The sequence below is a fragment of the Hoplias malabaricus genome, chromosome X2 (genome assembly GCF_029633855.1).
Source record: "Hoplias malabaricus isolate fHopMal1 chromosome X2, fHopMal1.hap1, whole genome shotgun sequence".
Taxonomy (NCBI): domain Eukaryota; kingdom Metazoa; phylum Chordata; class Actinopteri; order Characiformes; family Erythrinidae; genus Hoplias; species Hoplias malabaricus.
The window spans coordinates 20,703,116-20,726,498 of NC_089819.1; the positions used below are offsets into that span (position 1 = coordinate 20,703,116).

A 23,383-nucleotide genomic window follows, 5' to 3' on the forward strand; every position below is an offset into this window, starting at 1 on the left:
TGTATATGCTCTAATTAAATGTGAAATACAGTGATATAATTCCATGAGACTTGGAGTGAGCAGGCAACTAAACGGAACTGCAAACCTGTGTTTTATTTCAAGGTCTTCTAGGAAATACATGATTGCTTTAATCTAATTTGAGATTGAATAAACATGTTATAGGGCACGGTGGCTCAAAAGTATCTGTAGGTATGAGTGTGTGAGTGAATGTGTGTGTGTGTGTGTGTGTGTGTGTGTGTGTGTGTGTGTGTGTGTGTGTGTGTGTTGCCCTGTGAAGGACTGGTGCCCCCTCCAGGGTGTATTCCCGCCTTGCGCCCAATGATTCAAGGTAGGCTCTGGACCCCCCGCAACCCTGAACTGGATAAGCGCTTACAGATAATGAATGAATGAATGAATGAATACACATGTTATAAAGATAAACGTTATGCATTACATTCAGCAATGTAACTGTATTCTGAATACATGCATTCTGTTATTCTCCAACACTGCGCAGGTGTATTTCATTGGTTGGAATCTCCCAGTCACTACTAGTTGGCACTGTTTAAAACTTAGGGTAATACACTTCAGATGACTGGGTTTTTGCAAGTTAAAAGCTAATAGCTGAGGAATTCGTATGTTTGTATTTAGTAAAACTTTACAAAAAATGTCTTAAAATTGCTGTTTAACTATTTATTAATGAGCCAGTTTAAATAGATTGGTCTCTTTCCTGCAACCTTAATGTGTCTTCGGTGCTGTTCTTCATTCTGAAGGACTTTCTATCATGAATCTCTGAATATGTGAAACAAATTGTACCTGACAGAGTTTAATAAAATATTCTTATATACAGCACAGCACTGCCAGTCAATAATTAGCTAACGAGCTAAACTGAAATTCTCTACTAAATAGATTCCCTCACAAACCAAAAGGAGATCTTTCAAACCACTTCTCAAGGGGCTTTAGACTTAAAAGATGGTAATTGGCTAATTTGAGAAATGTATCTGGCCAATCACGGACATCCGCTGCAGAGATGAGAACTGATGTTAAATTATCTGAAGTTGGGTAGTTTCATGCAGGTGTGTTTCTCTTTGCTTATTTTTTTAGAGTCTACCCTGACTACAAATATAGCAACCCCAGATCATTTTGCCTTGGCAGGATGTCAACTATTTTTTTTTCTCCAAGGACCATAAAATTTGGCTTTTGCTTTTGCTGGAGTATTGAAAACCAGTGTAGCAGATATGATCTTGGATTTCATTTTGTTGATATTGTACCTCAGGGATCAACTTATTACCTGCAAATATGACCACCCAGCCTAATATAAAATGAATTAATATTAATATATTATGAAAACAATGATTTTGTCTGTGAATTAGCACATTCATTTGGGGGTCTGAAGCTTCTACCATCCCACAAACTGTGAAAATAAAACCACCCATTCAGTTTTTATCATGTACCTAAGTCTGGAAACATTTTGTGCTGCAAGTTATACAGATAGCAGACACATAAGGGTTGTCCCAGCTTCTTGAATCTCTTGAATCACACACTAAACTTTCATTTGCATGAGAATGTAAAAACAAAGTTAAACGGAACAAAACACAAAACAACAACCTCAGAGAAAAGCATACTGAGTACAAATGGAGAAAATGAGAACAGAGAACAAGAACAAAGAGAAACTAGGTAAGCCTAGATTTGCTGGACCACCATTAGCCATATAGCCATTGTCACAGAGGTGTTTCTGGCATTTCAAAAACAGGAAATGCCCAAAATACATACCCTTGCCACTGGAAGAGTTGGAGAAACTTTGGTACTTCATATCAATGTCTTTGTTTACAATAATAAGAAATAATAACAAGCTATAAAAATAGTTTATCTTGTCAGTTGCTGACAGTGTGCCATGGAACACCTGTAATCATGGAAAGCCTGTAAATGTCTGCTCATACCAATGGAAGCACTATGTTGAGATGATATTAAAGCAACTCATTTACCAGAAAGCAACAAGATAACATTTTAACATTTTTTGAATATTTCTAAAACCAAGCACCTTAACATTATGTCAAGCAAGTTATCTATACTTGATAAAGGATCAAGCCATTGCTGGGAACTAGATATTTATGTATGGAGTTATTATGTATGGAATACTTTACAAATGTGAAAATGTTAATCTACAAATTAAACACAAATTAAAGCTCAGGAAAAAAATAAATAAATAAAAGACCACTACAAAATGATTAGTTTCTCTAGTTTTACAGTTGATGGGTAGCAGTTGATGATGAGCAGTTTTATTTTATTCTATTAACTACTGGGAGCATTTATTCCAAATTCCAATTAAAAATGTACTTTAGAACATCTGTTTTTTAAAAAAATACTATTGCTCCAAGTAACAAACCAGGTACAGAAATTTCTGACCACAAATAATGCAAAGAAAATAACCTCATATTCATTTAAACAACACAGTAGTAATATTTCAACTTAGGATGAGACCAGAAATCAATATTTGGTGGACCCTGATTTTTAATCACAGGTTTCATATGTCTTGAATCCTTTCCGGTCTTTCACATTGCTGTTGTGTAACTTTATGTCATGCCTGGCACATCAATTCCAGGAGCTCTGCTTTGTTTGATGGCTTGTGACCATCCATCTTCCTCTTAATCACTTTCCAGAGGTTTTCAATGGGGTTCAGCTCTGATTGGGCTGGCCATGGTAGTCTTGATCTGGTGGTCCCTCATCCACACTTTGATTGACCTGGCTGTGACATGGAGCAGTGTCCTGTAGAAAAAGCCAGTCATCAGAGTTGGGCAACATTGTCAAAGCAGAAGGAAGCAAGTTTTCTTCCAGCACAATTTTGCAAGTGGCTTGATTCATGTGTCCGTCACAAAGACAAATCTGCCAGATTCCAGCCTTGCTGAAACACCTCCAGATCATCATCGATCCTGCACCAAATTTCACAGTGGGTGTGAGACACTCTGGCTTGTAAACTTCTCTAGTTCTCCGTCATTACATGACCAGGTGTTAAAAAAAGCTGAAAATTCCACTCATCAGAGAAGGTGACCTTACTCCAGTCCTCCGCAGTCCAATCCTTATGGTCTTTCGCAAACTTCAGTCTGGCTCTACTTTGCTTCTCACTAATAAAGGGCTTTTTTTCTAGCTTTGAACTTCAGCCCTGCCTCCAGAAGCCTGTTTCAAACCATCCTCGCTGTGCATTTCACCCCAGCTTCTGCTTGCCATTCTTTTTGTCATTCACTTGATGTAATCTTACAATTGTTAAGTGACATTCGAATGAGGTGGCGGTCATCACGGTCAGTAGAGAGTCGTTTTCGTCCTCTGCCAGTCTGTAGCTTTGTTGTCCCATGTGTTTACTGCTTGACCTTGTTAGTATGAACTGCAGTTTTTGAAATTTTCAAGATGGATGCTCACTGTATCCCTCTGGCAGTAAAGCTACAATGAACCCTTCTTTTTCTCATTAAGAACCTTTCTTTTCAATGCTTTTGACATTGTCTAGTTTTGTTTTTTTGACTACACTTACTTTTTGGGTAGTCCTAGCACTGCTTTTTTTCAAATGATAAAAAAAATCAATATTGTGGTAATCGTGATATTCTGACTTGTTTACGAAAATGATGTCATGCAGTTACACGTGATACGACATACATTCATTACATGATTCATTTAGGCACAAAGACAGGTACGGTGGAAATTTGCTTCAAAGAATCTAAGAGGTGGAGATGGTTTGGAAATATGTCAGAACCTTGGTAAATTACAATTGTTTAGAAAATAAACAAATGCTTTCCTTCTGAATGTTTGAAATTGTTAAATTTGAGATGAAATATATAATAACAGAAAAAAGCAAATTAAATATATTATTAATTGAATATCATTATTAATGATACAGCTTCAATTTGAATCATATAATTTGTTCAGTGATTTTTTTTAATTGATATTTTAATGGATTTATCCAAATATAGCGGCACGGTGGTGCAGCAGGTAGTGTCACAGTCACACAGTTCCAGGGACCTGGAGGTTGTGGGTTTGATTCCCGCTCTGAGTGACTGTCTGTGAGGAGTTGGTGTGTTCTCCCTGTGTCCGCGTGGGTTTCCTCTGGGTGCTCCGGTTTCCTCCCACAGTCCAAAAACATTGTGATGCTTGCAATATTATTTAAGGACAATACTATGAAGGTGCTTTGGGGAAAACCAGCATAGACTGCACTAAATAAACCGTTGTGTAAATCTTATACCACATCCTTCAAAAACAATCCACACACCCTTTAAATAATTACACATAATAATAACACAAATAATAATAATCTCCTGCCAACATGTTCTTATTTCAGTCTAACAAATTTAGTCTAATCATGCTGTCGTCTTCTCCTCTACACACCTTACACAGATAATAAAGGTCCTCACACACTTGTCCAAGTTTCTTCAAACTTGGTCCCTGTCATGTCCATACTTGTAAACATAGACCATCCCAGTGTGTGTTCTGTCATTCTGTCACTGACATAATTAAGTACAAAGGAAAGAAAAGGCTCAAGGCACTGTTTGAAAAACAAGCTTTAGAAAGCCATAAATGTGTTAGGGATTCATTGGTTTCTCCTAGTTGCAGTTTTCCAGGTCATTTAGTAAAATGCAAACAGCTGCAGGGAAAAGAATACAGTGAATGAATGCAGTTTGATTTACTGTTGTTTATTTTTTGATGAACATTATGAAGGTGGAGTCAATTGGAAATTAAAATAGAGAGAGAGAGAGAGGAGAGAGAGAGAGAGAGAGAGAGAGAGAGAGAGAGAGAGAGAGAGCGAGAGAGAGAGCGAGAGAGAGGAACATATCTGCTTGCCACAAACTCAGGGACAGTGAGTGACCAACACACACACAGAAACACCCACACATACTCCAACACACCCACTCACCCTCAGGCATACACTCACACACAGACACATACAGACACACAAATGCCCTGTCTGTTGCCATTTTCACACTTCATTTAAGTTAAATCATAATTGTTATTTATTTATTTATTATTACATTTAATGTTTAACTGGTTCCTTGATTATTACAATTGTATTAGGTTATTGTTTCATTATTATTAATAATAATACTACTCTTGATGAAAGTGAATATATATATATATATATATATATATATATATATATATATATATATATATATATATATATGAACACTCTAACACTCTAAAGTGGTTACATAAAGGAGATCTTGTTGACGTTTATGATGCAAGTAGAGAGATATGTAGTCTGGGAGATCAGTTTAATATATGGCTAATTTCTCAGATCTCAGAAATCTTTACTCTCTACAACGCTTTTCCGAGAGCAGCGTTTGACGTTAAGAATGAGTGATGGTGAGTCAGAGAGGGACCAAGGCTGCAAGTCTGTACTTGAAATAGAAAGCACACTATCTGGGGCTGAGTGGATGGGCAGGGCATGGAGGTGCAGGGGTGTGTGTTGTGAGAGAAGACTGAAGTGTATGTGTATGTGTGTGTGTGTGTGTGTGTGTGTGTGTGTGTGTGTGTGGGTGTGTGTATGTGTGCATATATAAAGAACATGGGACAGCATCACAGGAAATCCATTCCTCTGAGAAGCATAAAGAACAGCTCTCACTAATAGTCAGAAGAGGAGCTTCAGCTCAGTGGAAAGATGGGCAAGCAGAAGATTTTCTTGGATAAGCTTTCCCAATTCCTGCAGATCCGCAACAAGCTGCTGCGTCAGGGACTGGCAGAATGCCTCGGGACCTTCATCCTGGTGGTAAGTGTGCACCTGATCTTTTGGCTCTAATTCTATCTCAGCATTTACCGTTACAAGCAGACTCTTTTTCTCAATAACAACACTGTTGTAAACTCATAGAATGCATCCCTGCTGCATTAGTGAAGAAGCATTAATTACATTTTCACTGCAGTAATTCCACCTGTATTTATACCTTTAGTTAGTATTCACTATGCATTTGACCTTATACTTAGTTCATATCCAAATAGATACAAGTACCCAGAGGTACTCCACTGAGCTACACTTTTAAAAACCATGAACCAAAGAAGAACCACATTTGGTTTACCAAATAATCATGCCAAGTGTGGTGTGTGGGTGAGTCTGGTACTTGTTCTATACCAATTTAAGAGGTATTTGAGTATTTGCTCTTTATGTGGAGCGTCTCTGAAAAGTTCAGATTCTCACATATTTAGATGCTCACACTTCCAGAAAAGTTGTCTTATTTTTTAGGGGCACCTTTAGTTTTCAGAGTGTATGTTTGAACATTCCACTCTTAACAAGTGGAAGGAATGGTTCCTGGCTTAGATGTGTGTTCTAGGAATAAACTGGTAAAAAAAATCCCTGTGTGGAGTTTCTTTACATTCGGACGTCTCCCTTTTAAGGAGCTCACCATTAAAAGATTCTTTAGAGAACTAACATCCAGTATTAACGTAGGATTTTGTCATTCCTTGTTTGAATAAATGAATGGAAATGTTAAGGGCAAATGACAGATTGAAGAATGGGGTTGCTGTATAAAGAGGTGCAGTATATGTCCAAAAGATTGTAGGCATATCTTGAATCTGCAGCTGCAGTTGTGCACAAACTGCAGTAGATCCAAGCAGTGTTAGCTAGAGTAGTAGAGGAACTGTAGCTTGGGTGAAGCAGTGATAGCATCTCGTCCTGCTCATTGAGAAGAATAAATAAAAGCTCTTGGCATAACTTCTCAAAAAACAAACAGAAAACACCCTCCTGATTTCATTCTTTGTTGCCACTCTTACAAATAGAGAGCTCCAGATAAGAAAAACAAACTCACTTATGACATGGATGTGTGGCTGGTTTATTCCCATTTTACCTGAATATAATTACATGATTATACACAGAGGTTCCCTATTAGCAAACTTCCCATTACTGAAAGAGATGTAGTGGCTTGTAACAGGAAAGCAGTGAATTGTAACTTTAAACTTTTGAGAAGCATTTTATTTACATTTGAAAATAATGAGGAGAATTACTGACTCCAAATTTCTTTGCAGTGGAGCTGTAGGAACCTGAGAACACAGCTATTTTATTTAATTACCAAAATTACCAGTGAACGCACATGTGTTTTCTGGGATTTTTAGTAGTCGTGTAGCTATTGGTTAAATTTGTTTTTGCCTCATTGTACCATATAAGTATCTTTCTATTCTGGTTAGGTTCAAAACAAACAAACAAACAAACTAAATATGTTTAATATACTTTAACTGCCTCAGGCATCAGGTAACATTTTCATGAACTGTTCAGGTAATAGCATACCATAAATTTTAGACGCATAAAAACGTCTCCAACATCTGGTGTCTGGCACCACCACCTTTTGACCGGGTTAACTTTGGTAGAATGAAAAACTGAAGGAATTCTCCCTTAACTTAAGAAAAAAGTTCAGGATCAAGTGGAAAAGTGAATTTTTGTTGCTTCAAGTATATTTTTGAGAAGAACGTGATGTTGTGTTAAGCATGTCACCAGTGTTTTTATGACAAGCTGACACTGCAAGCCCATTCTTTACCTGGAGGAACTCGGATAGGTAACACAGTAGACAGAAAGAGCTGCAGCTTTATACGTGTGTGCTGTTACTATGTTCTTCAGTGGTCCGAGTGCTGACTGAGTGCTGACTGATCAAAGACTTATGAAGATGTAAGCAGATCATAATGATCACTTACCAGTGATTTTAGTCTGGTTAACTGTCCCACAAGTGTTTTTTATTATTATTCCTTTAAATTAAAAGTGTAAGATCAAGTGGCTTCTAGTTATGAGTTCAAAACCTTCAGCCTTCCTGTTCCAATTTGCTGCTTCATTGTAAAAAATATTAATGCACTCTCTAAAGCCTGATTAATTTTGTCTGTTATGGGCTACTGTAGAAATGTGGGAGAAAAACATGGCAAATTCTGCTGGGTAATAATCTGCTTCCTATGTAGATATGAAGGGTTCATTCAACCCAGCACATTCACCAGTGTTAGTGTTAAATTAACACTGCTAGTGTAATAATTTAACACTTTCAGTGTTAACACTAATAGTGTTGATTTCACACTGGAGAATTTGCTGTGTAAGCTAATAAAAACAACAATTTGTCAATACATACTTTGACATCTTTAGATATGAATGGTTCACTCTAAGGTAACAAAAACCCAATGGTGTAGTTAAATATTATACATTAATGAGAACATGGTTATATTCTTCTTCCCCTGCACCTTCTCTCTCAGTGAGCTAGTGACATCGGTATGTGCACAAAGGGAGTTTCTCCTACACAGTCAGAGGTGATTTTCTGGACATAGGTTAAGCCTAGTTTTGGAATAAAGTTCAAAGTTAATCATGACTGTGCAGTGACAATCCTTTCCCTGGAGGAGTTGAGGTTAATCTGTGTCCGGGACCTTATGGACTATAGGCGTCACTGCTGAAAGGCATTAACACTCATTTCTTCTTGGTATTTATTGGTGATGGATGGGGTAATTTCACAAAGAAGATGTTTGCTCATGCACACATCCACAAAAGAAGAACCAACAATGTAAAACTTAATACAATGCAACTTTTGAGAATCACCTCCTGAAGCTTGTATCTTCAAAATTGTAATTTTGCAGAAGAAAGAAAAAAAACTTACATTTCAGTGCAAATAAATTGAAATTTATTCTGGGTCTTTTTTGCACTGATTGTATCAGTTTCTTTGTTCTTGAACTGTAACAGTGTAAAGAGCAGCTGACCTTTGCAAGTCATGTCAAAACTGATGAAAATGGAGTTACAAGGTTTTGTCCCAACAGTAAAAATATGCTGACAACTGGACACATGCAAAATGATTGAATTATGTGGAAATAATGTAATTTTTAAATAAGGAGTAGAGCTGGAGGGTTATGTGGTAATGGGTGGAGCTAAAATGGGTGGAGAATGGTTACACATGAAATATGAGTCTGGAGCTGAGACATAAGCTGAGGGAGTTCAGGCTTTTCGTGGCTATTAAACTTATCACATTTTCTCAGACTCTATTCAGCCTGAGCATTCAAGAGGTACCACTTTTTTTTTAATAGCCCACTGTTGATAACAGATTGTTGGTAGATTGGAGTCCCTCTTAATCTTATCTGGCCCTAAAGCTAGCATTCACTCAAACACTAACCTTTAACCACAATCTAAATTTAGAAAGAGAAATGCTGCCACCCATCAACTTGCATTTTTTGATGTGGCAAAGTAGCAGTGGACAGAATGATTAAACAAGCTTATACATGTCACTGCTATTACTGATAGCTCTCAATAAACCAATAAAAGTCCCAAATTGCACCACAGCATTTAAAGCCCAGGCCCATAACTTTCGGCAGTACTTCTGAAGAGAACAAAATTAAAAGCAATCATGGTTCTGAGGATCTTAACTGTTAAGGAATGATGTAACACATCAGGTTTGTCCGAAAGCTTGTTACTGATTTCAGGTGTGTTGCTCTGTTCTATGTAAAGCTACACAAGATAAAATGTCCACTGATTTTCTGAGCATAACAAGTGAAACAGAAAATATTTTTTCAGATAAAACACACTGTAAACTTGTCTAAACAAAGACAAAATTCTCCCTGCATCCAAGCTGAATACAGAAACTGATAAGAAGTTCAGGAATGCACTTGTTTATTTACATGTTTTTTTTTAAAAAAATGTATGAAAATTGACACAAAGCTGAAAGGCACGAAAAATATTGGTCCCACTTTGTATTTTACCTCTTATAATTGTGTAACTACACAGCAATGAACCTACCAGTAATGTGTTCAAAGACCTGTTGGTCACATTTTTACTGTGTGTGATTATTGCGTTATGACACATTAACAACAGTGTGAAATCTGAGGTGGATACACATTATATATGTATTTTTTCACTGTATTCCATGTATTCCATTCAGCTGCTTAGAAAAAGTGCTAGAAACGAGCAGCATTAGTTCGAACGATGTACAAAACCTACCTCTGACATCAGAACACCAGTGTCAAAACACAAGTGTGGGAATTATGTAACAATCAACAACGTGTCTTTCAAATGAAGTTGAATTTTTTCTACTGAAAGTGAGGTTTGGGGAAATAATTTGGACAAAAATAAATCAACAAGATTTATGTCTCCATATCCCCATAACCTTGCTCCTAGTGGTATGCCCTGTAGACTGCAATGGGGAACATTCCTCAACCGGTGTTTCCCCACATCTGAACAATTAAAGGATTTGTCTGGAGCTGAAATACAAGCCACTTAATTCCACGTGACACCAAAGGTATCTGATATGACATTCAATACACACTACTGAAACAACTTTTCAAAAGGACTCTAGTGTTTATAAGCATAGTTTCCAGCATGGGTGAGGAAGTGTTACCTGCCATTTTAAAAATCCAGTATCTGTGCCTGTTTTTGTTAGGAGTAGAGCAGTGTTATAACTAGCGAGACATGTTAGTACAATGTTTGCCCAAATGCTTGTAGAAATGTCTTCATATGATGGGTGCCATGCCCAGTGCCAGAGTTGTCAGAATGCCTATAAATTCCAATGCAGTGGAAATATGTTCTCTGAAGTGGTGAACCTTTGGAATTAATTCTAGTGGTGTGTCTGATCCAGAATTAATCATCCAACAGTAGTTCTTAACCTCACGAATGTGCACATGGCTGAATGCCCTTAAATCTTCATAGATTTGTTCCAATACCTAGTGTAAAGTCTTCTCTGAATAGATTAGGTTGTTGCTGCAGAAAAGGAGAAACAAGCGCAGTTGTAATAGCCTTCAGTAGTTTTGTGAGAGGGGGTGTTGTCCCTTTAAACTGAAACCAAGTTTATGGTAATGTTGAAGTGATGAACCGTTTTGGCGCTTGTTCCGAGTACTACTTGTTTTCTCACATTTCAGCAAAAACCTCTTCCTCTTTGACTGCTACAGTCAGATGATTTTACACACTCAGAAAAAAAGGTACTGTACAGGTACATTATTGTCACTAAAGTTACAAACAGTGTAAAAGTAGCTCTAATGGTACAATAGCGGTTTTAAAGTCCAGTTCCATTCCCTAAACTCCTAGAGATTAACTAGGGCGTATGAAATCAACAATAAAATCTAGAATTACACATTAAAATCTAGTTAATATAGAATACGGTACATAATTTGATTTATTGATTGACTAATTCATGTTCCCTAACTATAGGTACTACGGGTACCCCTGAGGATAACACTGAGCGTATTAGCACATGTAAATCCTTAAAGACGGCATGTAAACCCATTTTCACAGAACCATAAAACATGTCATTTGACTTGTGGTGTTCCAAATTGTATACATGATTATGTATATTGTACAGACCTGATGACAAGGTGTAGCACACTGTTATGTAGGCTTTTCCTGTGATGGCAGTCTTAATCTTATTGGAAGTGTCTATACATGTTTATGAAGATCTACATCTTTTGTTGAAGTGTTTATATAAGAGTCATGCTGCACTTCAGTATAGTGCTCCCCACAAATGTGATCCAGCAGATGTTAAAGTATATAGTGTTGGGGTGAAGTAAATCTAATCCAAAGAATGTAAAGAATGAAAGACTCTGTCCAACCCTTGTGATCTACAGCTCCATATCTGCTGTTTAACAGAGAACTTTCTGTTCTTTGGCTCTAGAAAAGTCCATGGACCACCTTCTTTCCCCTTTAGGTCTGATAAAAGCCAGAAACATAACCTGGCACACTACTACGTCAAGTTTTGGAAGCTAGGGAACTTAAGATGGTTTGCCAGAATTGTCAAGATCTTTTCATTTAAGCATGAAACAAGTGTCTTCAGATGAAGGTGTAGAAAAGCTGTCTTAAAAACGTCCTGAATATTTGCACTCAAGCAAGTCAACTCCGTTAATTTCACATTCATAAAACGATGTTTTCGTGTCTGATGTCTGAATATTGGCTCAGTTACATTGTGTGCAAGTTACCATTTCAGATATACGTGTGGGGTTTTAGTTGTAATTGTTAATCTCAACTAAGATAGTAGCAGGAAGAGTCACTCCCAAAGTTTTTGTTTATATCCAGCATGTGAACCGAAATCCTGCTGTGATTCTCCTCTGTATGTTTGGTCCTGTGCATTTGTGTACATAGGATGTAGAATTTTCCAATTACGAAAACAGGAAAGTAAACATTATTGCAGTGTCAGGACTGTCTACAAAGGCCATATATGAGCAGAAGGATATTACCTGTCTAACAGCAGTCAAGGTTTCTTGCGATGAAGGATATCTCATGTTATATTCATCTTTTGTTGCAGATGTTTGGCTGTGGTTCTGTGGCTCAGTCAACACTCAGTGGTGGGAGTCACGGCTCCTTTCTTGCTGTGAACCTAGCGTTCGGATTCGCTGCCACTCTCGGAATCCTGGTGTGCGGCCAGGTCTCAGGTACCCAAACCCTTCTAAAATTCAATTATAATCCAGGAGCCTTCTCAGATAATTATTGCTTCTGGACCGTTTTGATCATTCACTCCGACAACTTCTGACAACCCCATAGGTGGTCATCTCAACCCAGCTGTGACCTTTGCCCTCTGCATCCTTGGAAGGGAAAAATGGAGAAAGCTGCCTGTGTACTTTCTCTTCCAAACCCTCGGTTCCTTTTTGGGGGCTGGTGTCATCTTTGGGATGTACTTTGGCAAGTATCTCCAAAAACTAAACTAATGTCAAAATGGTTTAGTTCATTATTTAATTTATTTTATTATTATTATTATTTATTTATTTATTCATTTTTATCTTGAATAGATGCTCTGCGGACAAATGAAATTGAAAGTGGAGATTTGCCCATTGGTATTTTTGCTACATACCCTGGTAAACACCTGAGTACCGCCAATGGATTTTTTGATCAGGTCAGTGACTGCAAAAGTTTCATTTCTTTGATTGTCAGTTAGGACAAAAGCGACCAATAAAATGATTTCAGATTATATAAAAATGGAAACCACACAGTGAATCATCATGTTTTCAGATGGTGGCTGCTACTGAAATGTAAAGGAAAAATTCTAGTGTCTAGTGGAACATAACTTTGGATCTCCAAAACTCTTATTAACTTTACATATATTTACTTGGCTTTTATTATTAGTTAATAACACAATTTTTTTCCAAGTTATTCTGGAAAATTTCAGTTGGTCTGTTGATAAAGAAATTTTAAAATATTTTAACACAAAACAGAAAAACTTTGAGATCTGTGATAATCTGTAGTTCATATAAGTGCAGAGAGAGATTACAAATTAAATTATATTACATGTAATAGGTAAATAAGGTGTCAGGTGTCTTTCTCTTTGAATGTTATTATCCTGCCTAAGCTGGGAGCCAAACCCAGTGCTATGTAGAGGAAATATTGTTACCCACTGAAGCAACAACTAATAATAAGAGGAGGAAAAGAAGACATGTACAATGTGTGTAGCGTGTGCCCCTAGAGGAGGGTGGGATCCACATAGGGGCTGGAGAAACACCTGGTTAGGCTGTGTTTGAGAGTTAAATGGATGAAGAGAGAAAATGAGACTGGGATTGTTGCTTGTTTTGTTTGATGTTCACCCAAAACGCCTGTTAATTTAAGCCAAGTTTATGTTTGTGTGTGTGTAAATAAACAGCAGAAATGGCAAGCTGCCCATGCCCCCAGTGCCCTCATTCCCTGGGTGGCATGGTCATTGCTACACGGCGACGTCCCAGTCATATATTCTACATTCATTAAGTGTTTAATGTTCTTTTTCCTGTAATTTTTTTACAGCTGATTGGCACAGCTGCACTCATCATCTGTGTCCTGGCCATTGTGGACCCCTACAACAACCCCATCCCACAGGGGCTGGAGGCTTTCACTGTGGGCTTCACTGTGATGGTTATTGGCTTATCCATGGGCTTCAACTCTGGCTATGCAGTAAACCCAGCCAGGGACTTCGGACCCCGCCTCTTCACTTCCATCGCAGGCTGGGGTTCCAGAGTCTTCACGTGAGTCAAACAATATTATGCTTCAAGAGTAATTTTACATTATCACACACACTCTTAAATACGAAGGCTCCTTTATGGATAAGGGCTGGATGAACAGTTTTAAAACTGTTTAACTGATATAGAACAATTTCATGATATTACTTTCCAAGAGCTGTTCTGTAAAATCAGAAGTTATACTATATACACGGTGGGCCATTTATATGGATACACCTTAATAAAATGGGAATGGTTGTTGATATTAACTTCCTGTTTGTGGCACATTAGTTTATGGGAGGGGCGAAACTTTTCAAGATGGGTGATGACCATGGCGGCCATTTTGAAGTTGGCCATTTTGGATCCATCTTTTGTTTTTTCAATGGGAAGAGGGTCATGTGACACATCAAACTGATTGGGAATTTCACAAGAAAAGCAATGGTGTGCTTGGTTTTAATGTAACTTTATTCTTTCATGTGTTATTTACACGTTTCTGACCACTTATAAAATGTGTTCAACATGCTGCCCATTGTGTTGGATTGTCAGTGCAACCCTCTTCTCCCACTCTTCACACATTGATAGCAACACTGCAGGAGAAATGCTAGCACAGGTTTCCAGTATCCGTAGTTTCATGTCTGTGGTTCCTGTAGAACATGACAACTCAAAGGACCAACTGGACGTGTCTGTGGTTCCTAAACATGTTTAATATTTCTTTGAAATGTCTACTTCTTTTTACAACCTTATACAATCTCTAGTATCAAACAAGGTAACTGAGCTGAAACCTTTTTAATAGAGAAGCAGTTAAACCTTTTTAAGCTTCTTGGAGAACAAAGATGATTTTGACATAAACCACATATTATATGGTTCTTCAAGAAAACAAAAACATTTATTATTTTATGCCACTGTTATTTTGAAGAATGCAGCACTGAAAATGTAATTTGTTTCTTTCCACAGAAATGGTAACTACTGGTTCCTGGTGCCCATCTTTGCGCCGTTTGTGGGCACAATTGTGGGGGTCCTTATCTACCAGTTTATGGTGGGTTGGCATGTAGAGGGTGAGGTACGGGACAAGAAGAAGTCCATAGATGACAATGTCAAACTGAATGATATGAACGATGTCACAGTTTCCTGAGCTGGGTCAGACCCCAGAACCACCAAATCCACCAAATCCTCATCTACTATGCTCTAGAGAATGATATACCTTGGAGGCCTTTCAGCCTTTCATAAAGAATTCGGACATCCAGTACAGCTCCTGGTGCAAAAAAAAATAAGCACAGTTAAAAAGCACAGTGCTGGACATCTCCAAATTGCTTACTTACAGCTTACTTACTTTTTTCTTGCTTGTAAATTGCTTTGATTTTTGTTTATTTTCCTTGTTTTTTAATCATTTTATCTTTGCATTTTTTGAGATGCTGACAAAGGGCAAGCATCTTTCTTTGTCATCACGAATTATATTAATTCTGGAAAAGAAAGGATTAATTGGAACACAAAGTCAAATTATATAGTGCCACAAATACTGTATGTTCATTTAACGTAATCTTTATTTTATACCATATTTGTTTTTGACTTTTTGTATTGTAAACATGCTAATATTGCTTTTGTACCTATGCTTGGATGTTGAAACTGATGTAAACATAGAATTTGATATTATTTCATTGCTGTATTTTTTAAATACACATATACACACACACATAGAATGACATTTTTTCAACTAAGAAAGCTAAATATCAGATATTTTCTTTAGAACTTGTATCTCTTTTGGTACAATGGCCATTATTCATCAAAGTTGTATCTTATAATGAGCACAGCCAAAATCTGTTTTGATATTTACAAATGACATATTTGGTGTAGCTCTTAAATCAAACTCTCGACTGGTATGGGTGGTATACTGGTATACCGAGATTTTTAATCAAATAGATCAAAATAATCCGTAGTAACATCATCATCATCTTTTCCGCTTAATTCAAGAGTCGTGGTTCTGTAGTAACATAAATAACAATAACAAAAAATAAAAAATACCTTTTTTACTAATTTTGCACATAGCACTTCAGTACAAAAGTGGATTTAGTTGTTTTCTACATGTAAACTAATGTAAAAAAATCAATAGAACATGGATAATCACTGCCCAAAGACAAAAAAAATAAATAAATAAAACATAACAATCTTTAAGCATTTTTTGCTCCCTAGAAGTCAATAATAAGAAAAAACTAAAAGTGGTAGTTTATTTCACATATGGGCAAGAATCAGTAGAGAATAATTTAATCATCTATGTCCAATTCCTAGAGCAAGGTAAATTATAACTAATCACTTATTCTCAATCAAAAATTCATGAATTAATCATGCTAGAATTTGGGTGAACTGCATGTAAATAATATGTTGCATTAAAGCTGTTGCATCAAGTGTGCTCAAACCTCCGCTAGTTTTTACATTAAATATTCACCCAACTTTGATGAATAAATGCCAATATCTTGAATCCTGTTGTTAAGAACATGACTGTGCTATTTCATAATAGGCCAGTAAGAGTGAATCAATGGCATTTTTAATATTTGTTGCATTTCTAGAACAGACGGACTTCACTATATGATTCTTTTAATTATCAAACTGGTAAAATTTTAGCTCTTTTAAAGTATTGCTAATTTTCTATGTTAAGTCTTTTTGTTCTGCATTCCTGAGAAAGCTGTTTCCTTGTTCTGCTCTTTACTGGATTTAGTTTGATTTGATTTATCATGTTTTTAGTGGGAGGCATGTGGCGCAAAATGTAGAGTCACTGTCACACAGCTGAGTGTGAGGAGTTTGGCGTGTTTTCCCAGGTTCCGCGTCGGTTTCCTCCCACAGTCCAAAAACACACATTGGTAGACTGGTGGCTCAAAAGTGTCCATAGGTGTGAGTGAATGGGTGAGAGTGTGTCACCCTGTGAAGGACTGACATCCCCCTTCAGGTTTCCAGCATTGTGCCAGGAAATTCCGGGTAGGCTCCGGACCCACTGCATTCCAGATCTGAATTACAGCAGACAACCAATGAATATTTTTTGTACATTGTGGTCATCTAGCTAAAACGCCTTGTGGAAGAAACCATCTTTATAAGTATTGTTTTAAATATAAGAAATATTCAGTACCAAAAAAATATTTGGACATGTTCACTCACAGAGGGATTTCTTTATTTTGGGCCATTTTCCACATATTGTGAATGTACAGTACCAGTCAAATGTTTGGATACATCTTCTCATTCAATGGATTTTATTTTATTTTATTATTATTATTTTCTACATTGTAAATGAATAGGGAAACTGTGAAGGAACACATATGAAATTATATAGTAAACAAGAAAAGTATTAACCAAACCCAAATCTTCTATACTTTAGATTCTTCTAAAGTAGCACCCTTTTGCTTTGATGACAGATTTGCACACTCTCAGCGTTCTTTCAATCAGCTTCATGAGGTCATCACCTGGAATGTTTTAGTGAACAGCTGTGGCCTCATCAAGAGTTCATTTGTAGAACTTATCGCTTTCTTAATGTGTTTGAGACCATAACTTGTGTTGTGCAGAAGTAGGGGCTGGTACACAGTTCTCTACAGTGAATAGCCCTATTCCACCAATGGCTAATGGGAAGATGTGTCCAAACTTTTGACTGGTAATGTATATGCTATTTCTGATTGTGAAACATTAATTAATTCTTTCATTTGGAGCCAAGCCAGAATCACTAGGTGATGCCATTACAGGGCATCACACACTGACCAAGCCACTCTTACTCAATAACATCTGTTTTTGGAATGTGGGAGGAAACAGGAGCACTTGGAGGAAACCCTTGAAGACACAGGGAGAACACAGCAGACTAGACTCCTCACAGTGACAGTTTAAGGGGCGCGAACCCTCACCTTTAAAACCACAGGAGCTGTGTAACAGCTACACCACATACATTGCCACTGTGCCACCCTTGCTAAAGCATTTATTTAGTCTATTTCTGGGTGCTTTTACGTAAAGAAATTTACTTTGGTTTTAAGCTTTATTGCTTCAGCTAAACTTTTCAGATAGTTGTTAACAATAAAATATTAGGTGTAATCTCTAGACACATTTTTATATATACTTTAAAATGCTCCTAATGCCTTAAGGTTATGATGCCTGATGTCATTTCGATTATGTATTTTGTTTTTTAATAAAATATAAAACTGTTAATTAATTTGATGCTTCCTGATTTTGTTAAAGCTTTATTCACCACTGACTATGTTTATTTTCACAGCATCAGTCAGATGCTTATACACAGAGCAGGGAACAGTGTTTAGGTAGTATTACAGATGAAGATAAAGTAGTATTAGCAGTTTTGCCCAAAGAACTCTAGCATTTAACCACATTGACCACAAGCATTCCTTTAGTAATTGTAGCTTAAAATTCAATACTTTAAAAAAGGTTCCTGAATAACCCTTGGCTGCAGTTCTAAGAAAATATTGTAATTGGTGAACAGCCAGTTATAACAAAGCATAGAGGCATTCAAAAAGCATTAGGTTCTTGACACATTCCTTCAGCAAATTGTCGCTGTTCAATGAAAACATGGATCTCCAAAACAGCAACTTTACAAGAGAAAAAAGAAACCTTCTTAAATTTCAATGGAAATCAATGTAAATAGATTTAATTCCAAGTAGTTTTGGAGCATTTCTACTGGTCCATTCATCATGAAATTTTCAAACAATGTGCAGGAGACCACCTGCTGTGTTCAAATAAGGCAGAAAATTAAAAATGAACAAAAATGGACATACAGGTTTTTCATTGGAAAATGACAAAATATTCCTTTAAGGAATATTTTATTTTTAGTTATTGCTCCCAAGAACACCTTTGGATATATTTCTATTTCTATGAGTGAACATTAAGAAATAGGCTACAGAATCTTCTGAAATATTTCTCAGATACATAAAGATTGCACTAAAAATACCATATTTAATCTTCCTCATGTCCTAGCAATACACTGTCAATACAATTTTTACCTTTTGTCTCTGTGGTGGTACTCTCATTGGTACATATTTGTACCTTTAATCAGGAAACATAATTGTACCTTGTTTTATTATAAATGTAGATTTTAAAATTGTGTTGATCTTCATGATTTTCATTATTTTTTTATATGACTGTTCTATACTGAAAGATTACAAACATGCATCTCTCCTTCTGGAGAAGAGAATGTAACATACCTTTAAGGAGCACAACTGAACTTTTAAACACTGTTGAACCTTTAAAGGTACATTTACACAGTTTGTACATTTGGTGACCAATATTATTACTCTACTGTACATTTTTTTTCTGAGAGTGTAGGAGGATTATGACTTCCTAATTTCTTCCATGATATGTGTCATAAGAATCAATTCAAAATGTTTAGTGATTTATAAAACTTTCCAGTCAGAAATGCTTACAACAGTAGCAGGGCAGTTGTCTTGTTTGTACACTATATATGTGTTTTGGTCATTGACCGATCGATCAATCAATCAATCTGTCAATCAATCAATCAAACATTATTTATATAAGGGTGGTGCAGAAGGTAGTTGTCGCAGTCACACAGCTCCAGGGACCTAGAGGTTGTGGGTTCGAGTCCCGCTCCAGGTGACTGTCTGTGAAGAGTTTGGTGTGTTCACCCAGTGTCCGTGTGGGATTCCTCCGGGTCCTCCACACGTTGGTAGGTAGATTGGCGACTCAAAAGTGTGAGTGAATGTTTGTGTGTGTGTGTCGCCCTGTGAAGGACTGTCGCCCCCTCCAGTGTGTGTTCCTGACTTGTGCCCAATGATGGACCCACCACGACCCTGAACCGGATCAGTGGATACAGACAATGAACAAATGAGTGAAATATTTTTATAGCACTTTCCAGACAAATCCAACTGTATTTCAGAGTGCTTCACAAACGAGTGACAAACCATTAAAAATAGTTAATCAATAAAAAAATTACAACTAAAAAGACAAAATGTATAGTAAATAAATTTATGTTTATGAAGCTTTAATAGAACAAACACAGTTACAAACAAAACATAAGAAAAAAGTAAATACAACAATACATTCAAAAATAATTAAAATAAAGTACAAAGAAAATACTGGAACTAATACCATAAGAGTCTGTAAAACACGTTCAAAAAGGCAGACAAAATAAGTAGGTTTTTAATTTGTATTTAAATATGTGAACATTTTTTGCTCCATTCACTTGAAGGCTGTTCTAGAGGTTCAGAGCTTAGTGACTGAAAGAAACATTACCAGATATTTTTGTCTTGCCTTGAGGAACATTTAAAAGAAAAGCACTAGAGGATTTAAGAGATCTTCCAGGTTCATAAACTAAAAGCATATGTGACAGGAAATCTGGGGCAGTACCCAGTTGCACCTAATAAAACAAGGTAAAATCAATACAAAAATGAACATGTAGCCAGTGTAAAGACTTCAAAATGGGTTTAATGTTTAATAATTTTAGCCAGCATTATTGCACCACAATGATTTGTAACTGATTATTTAAATATATTTTTGTAGACCAGAAAAGAGGGTATTACAGTAGTCTACCTGCAAGTTATAAAACATGTGTATACACTGTTCTATGTTGCTCAGAGAGAGAAATGGTCTTACTTTTGAGATGTGCCACTTTTGAGATAAAATGCTGTTTTTGGGATACATTTTACATAAGCATTGAAATTAAAATTAAAATATTTCACAAATACAAACATTTCTAATCTAACATACAGTTAGGCCAATACATCTGAATATATATTTATCTTTAATCTTAATCATGATTAAAGTTTAATAAAGTATTAAAAGTATTTAAGAATCTACCAAATACCATACATGCAGATGTCATAATAGTGGCTACAGTCCTAAATTCTTCTTCAGTTTAATATTGAGAACTTGTCTCAAGAAGTACCCTTATATGGGGTAGAAATTGACTGCTTTCATTGACTATGTTGAATTGATGAGTTAACAGCTTGGTAACAATGAGAGTAATCTCCCACGTGCCTGAGGCTGTCTTTTAGCCTAGCCTTGTTTACCCCTAATGTGGTTTGGTTTTTACCTTTAAACAGGTTCTGTGCTAGAATCACCAAAAGATAAAAAATAATGCCAGGCTTCAGGATTATCTGGGATTACTTTCCATCAAAAAAACTTCACCTTAACACATTTTCACCATGTTTTGCCTTAACTAGTAAGTTGGCCATTCTTCTTCTATTTCCACAGTTGGTTTTGCAGGGCACACTGTGTGAGACACTACCAGCTCTGTGTTCAGAAATTCTGTTACTGTTAAATAGAAAAGGGAACAGGTTCATAGGGTTGGTGTTTTTGTAATAAAGCTTCTGTCTGTTATCTAACATGCGCAGAGGGCTTTGCTCTATCCAGCATGCAGTCTCACTTCATGCCATGCCACCTACCTAAATGCCTGTGGACATGTGTTTCGCATATATTTTATCTTAAGTAAGTCTTGGTAAATGCAAAACATATCAACTAGAATGAGGTGTGAAAATCCAGGTCATTTTAGGAGTATATGTGCATTCTGCTGTTGTATAATGGATCCTCAGCGGTTATGAAAGGTGTTTTTATTAAAATTTCAGCAAAGTGCTTCAAGTTTAAGCAATTCAAGCTTTAATAAAAGAGTAAAGTATGGTGAAGATGTAATAGAAGATAAAACAGACTAGGCTTTGACTTGCTTTAAAACAATACCGGTGGAGGCATCTTCTTTTTCAATATTTTTCTTAGTAAATAAAATGAATGCAGCCAGTGGTGGATCTAGGTTTTATCAATTTTGGCAAAATAAAAAGTGGCAAGGTCATGTCACAAACTTTTAAATAAACAAGAAACATTTTGATGTATGTTCATGCAACTGAAAGGTCATAATTCAACCCTCTAAACAACACTGGTAAACAACAAATAACAATTGCAAATAAAAGAAGAAGGTAATATCAGTAAAAGTTACATCTGGCATATTGTAGCATGTAAAAGAGGGAAGCAGCAGCTCTAACACTAATGTGGAAACAACACAGTTTGTGTGAAACCATAACAGTTGCAAAAGAGTGGCTCAGAAATTCAAGCCAGAGGAAACTGTGATGGTTTCATTGTTGTTGCTGTTGTTGGAATCTGTAAAATGCCATTTTTAATTATAGTTATTTTAAGAAATTTCAAGAAGCCAGAATCTTTAGCTATTAAATAAATAAACAAATGTCATAGTGACTGGAGCAAATGGAGAGAGAATTAAGTGAGTGGCAGTTTGTATGAGGTGGGTTATAAGCAACATTCATTCATGTCTGGAGCCTACCCAGAATCACTGGGCACAAGGCAGGAACACACCCTGGAGAGGGCACCAGTCCTTTGCAGGGTGACACACACTTACACATTCACTCACACCTATGGACACTTTTGAGTCGACAATCTATGGAGTCAAAAAAGGTTCAAAAAGATTTTGAGTTTGTAAAACAATACTCACAAATGTAACAGACTTTGTAACTGAGCAACTACATACACGCAAAACTAAAATCTACAAATGTATTGGAATGCACAAATTTAAAACCACAACAGCAACAATAATAATTTAAATTCACAAATATGAAAAAAAGATTTGCATTTGTAAATCAAATGTCGTGAACGTGTGAATCAGTACCTTCTCAAATGGCTTAAAATGTGCAAGAGCAAACCTTTTTAAGGTTCCAAATGTGACAGTGGGGGTTTTTGAATGACGAGGAAAAAATCCACACATTCGCCTTCTCTGCTGGGTGTGCGAATCTCTTTTTGCAGTTGCGGATTTAAGACCCTGTTTTGGCGGCCAATTGATGGACCAATAGGAAAGCTTTAGCTGGACCAATCACATCGCGAGGTTTGTTTAACCAATCGGAACACTGATTTGTTTATGTCAACCATAGTGCTTTTCCACCAAATTAACTCCGGTTCTTGTACTGGTTCTGTAACTGATTCTTGGAACCTTGGTTCTTTCCAGTCAACTGGTGCATTTCTACGCGTATAGAGGGGAATCAGGAATACCTCATGAGCGGGGGACGCTGTGGCCGAGTTCAGAGGCGTCCTGCTGACCTTGTGAACAGTGGACAAACGTAACCAAGAGCTCAGAGCTTCAAATACAGTGTTATCGCCCAGTGGAGCTTGACAGGGTCACTTACAACGTTTCATATAAATAAATTATATGGAAAAAACAGGAACACGTCCCGTTTTTATGTGTCTCTGGTGCAGTTAGGCGTGATGCCATGCGCGTTGGTCAGAGCCACGGCTCATGGTTACATTTCTCCGCTGTCCGTATAAATGCGGCGGTTCACTGGAAAGAACCAAGGTTCCAAGAATCAGGAACAGAACCGGTTCAAGAACCGGAGTTCATTTGGTGGAAAAGGTTAAACAAACCTTGCGATGTGACTGGTCCAGCTAAAGCTTTCCTATTGGTCCATCAACTGGCCGTCAAAACAGGGTCTTAAATCCGCAACTGCAAAAAGAGATTGACACACGCAGCAGAGAAGGCGAATGTGTGGATTTTTTCCACTTCATTCAAAAAACCCCACTGTCACATTTGGAACCTTAAAAATGTGTGCAGCTTTTAAGCCGTTTG

General features: G+C 36.9%; 1 protein-coding gene across 1 annotated transcript; it reads left to right on the forward strand.

Moving 5' to 3' along the window:
* Positions 1–5,535: 5,535 nt before the first annotated feature.
* On the forward strand, positions 5,536–18,012 carry LOC136676637 (aquaporin-3-like). The gene is made up of 6 exons (XM_066653754.1): positions 5,536–5,725; positions 12,186–12,312; positions 12,422–12,559; positions 12,667–12,770; positions 13,649–13,866; positions 14,794–18,012. Exons 1-6 carry the CDS (start codon positions 5,618–5,620, stop codon positions 14,969–14,971), a joined length of 873 nt encoding a protein of 290 aa, XP_066509851.1. The 5' UTR covers positions 5,536–5,617; the 3' UTR covers positions 14,972–18,012.
* Positions 18,013–23,383: the final 5,371 nt, after the last annotated feature.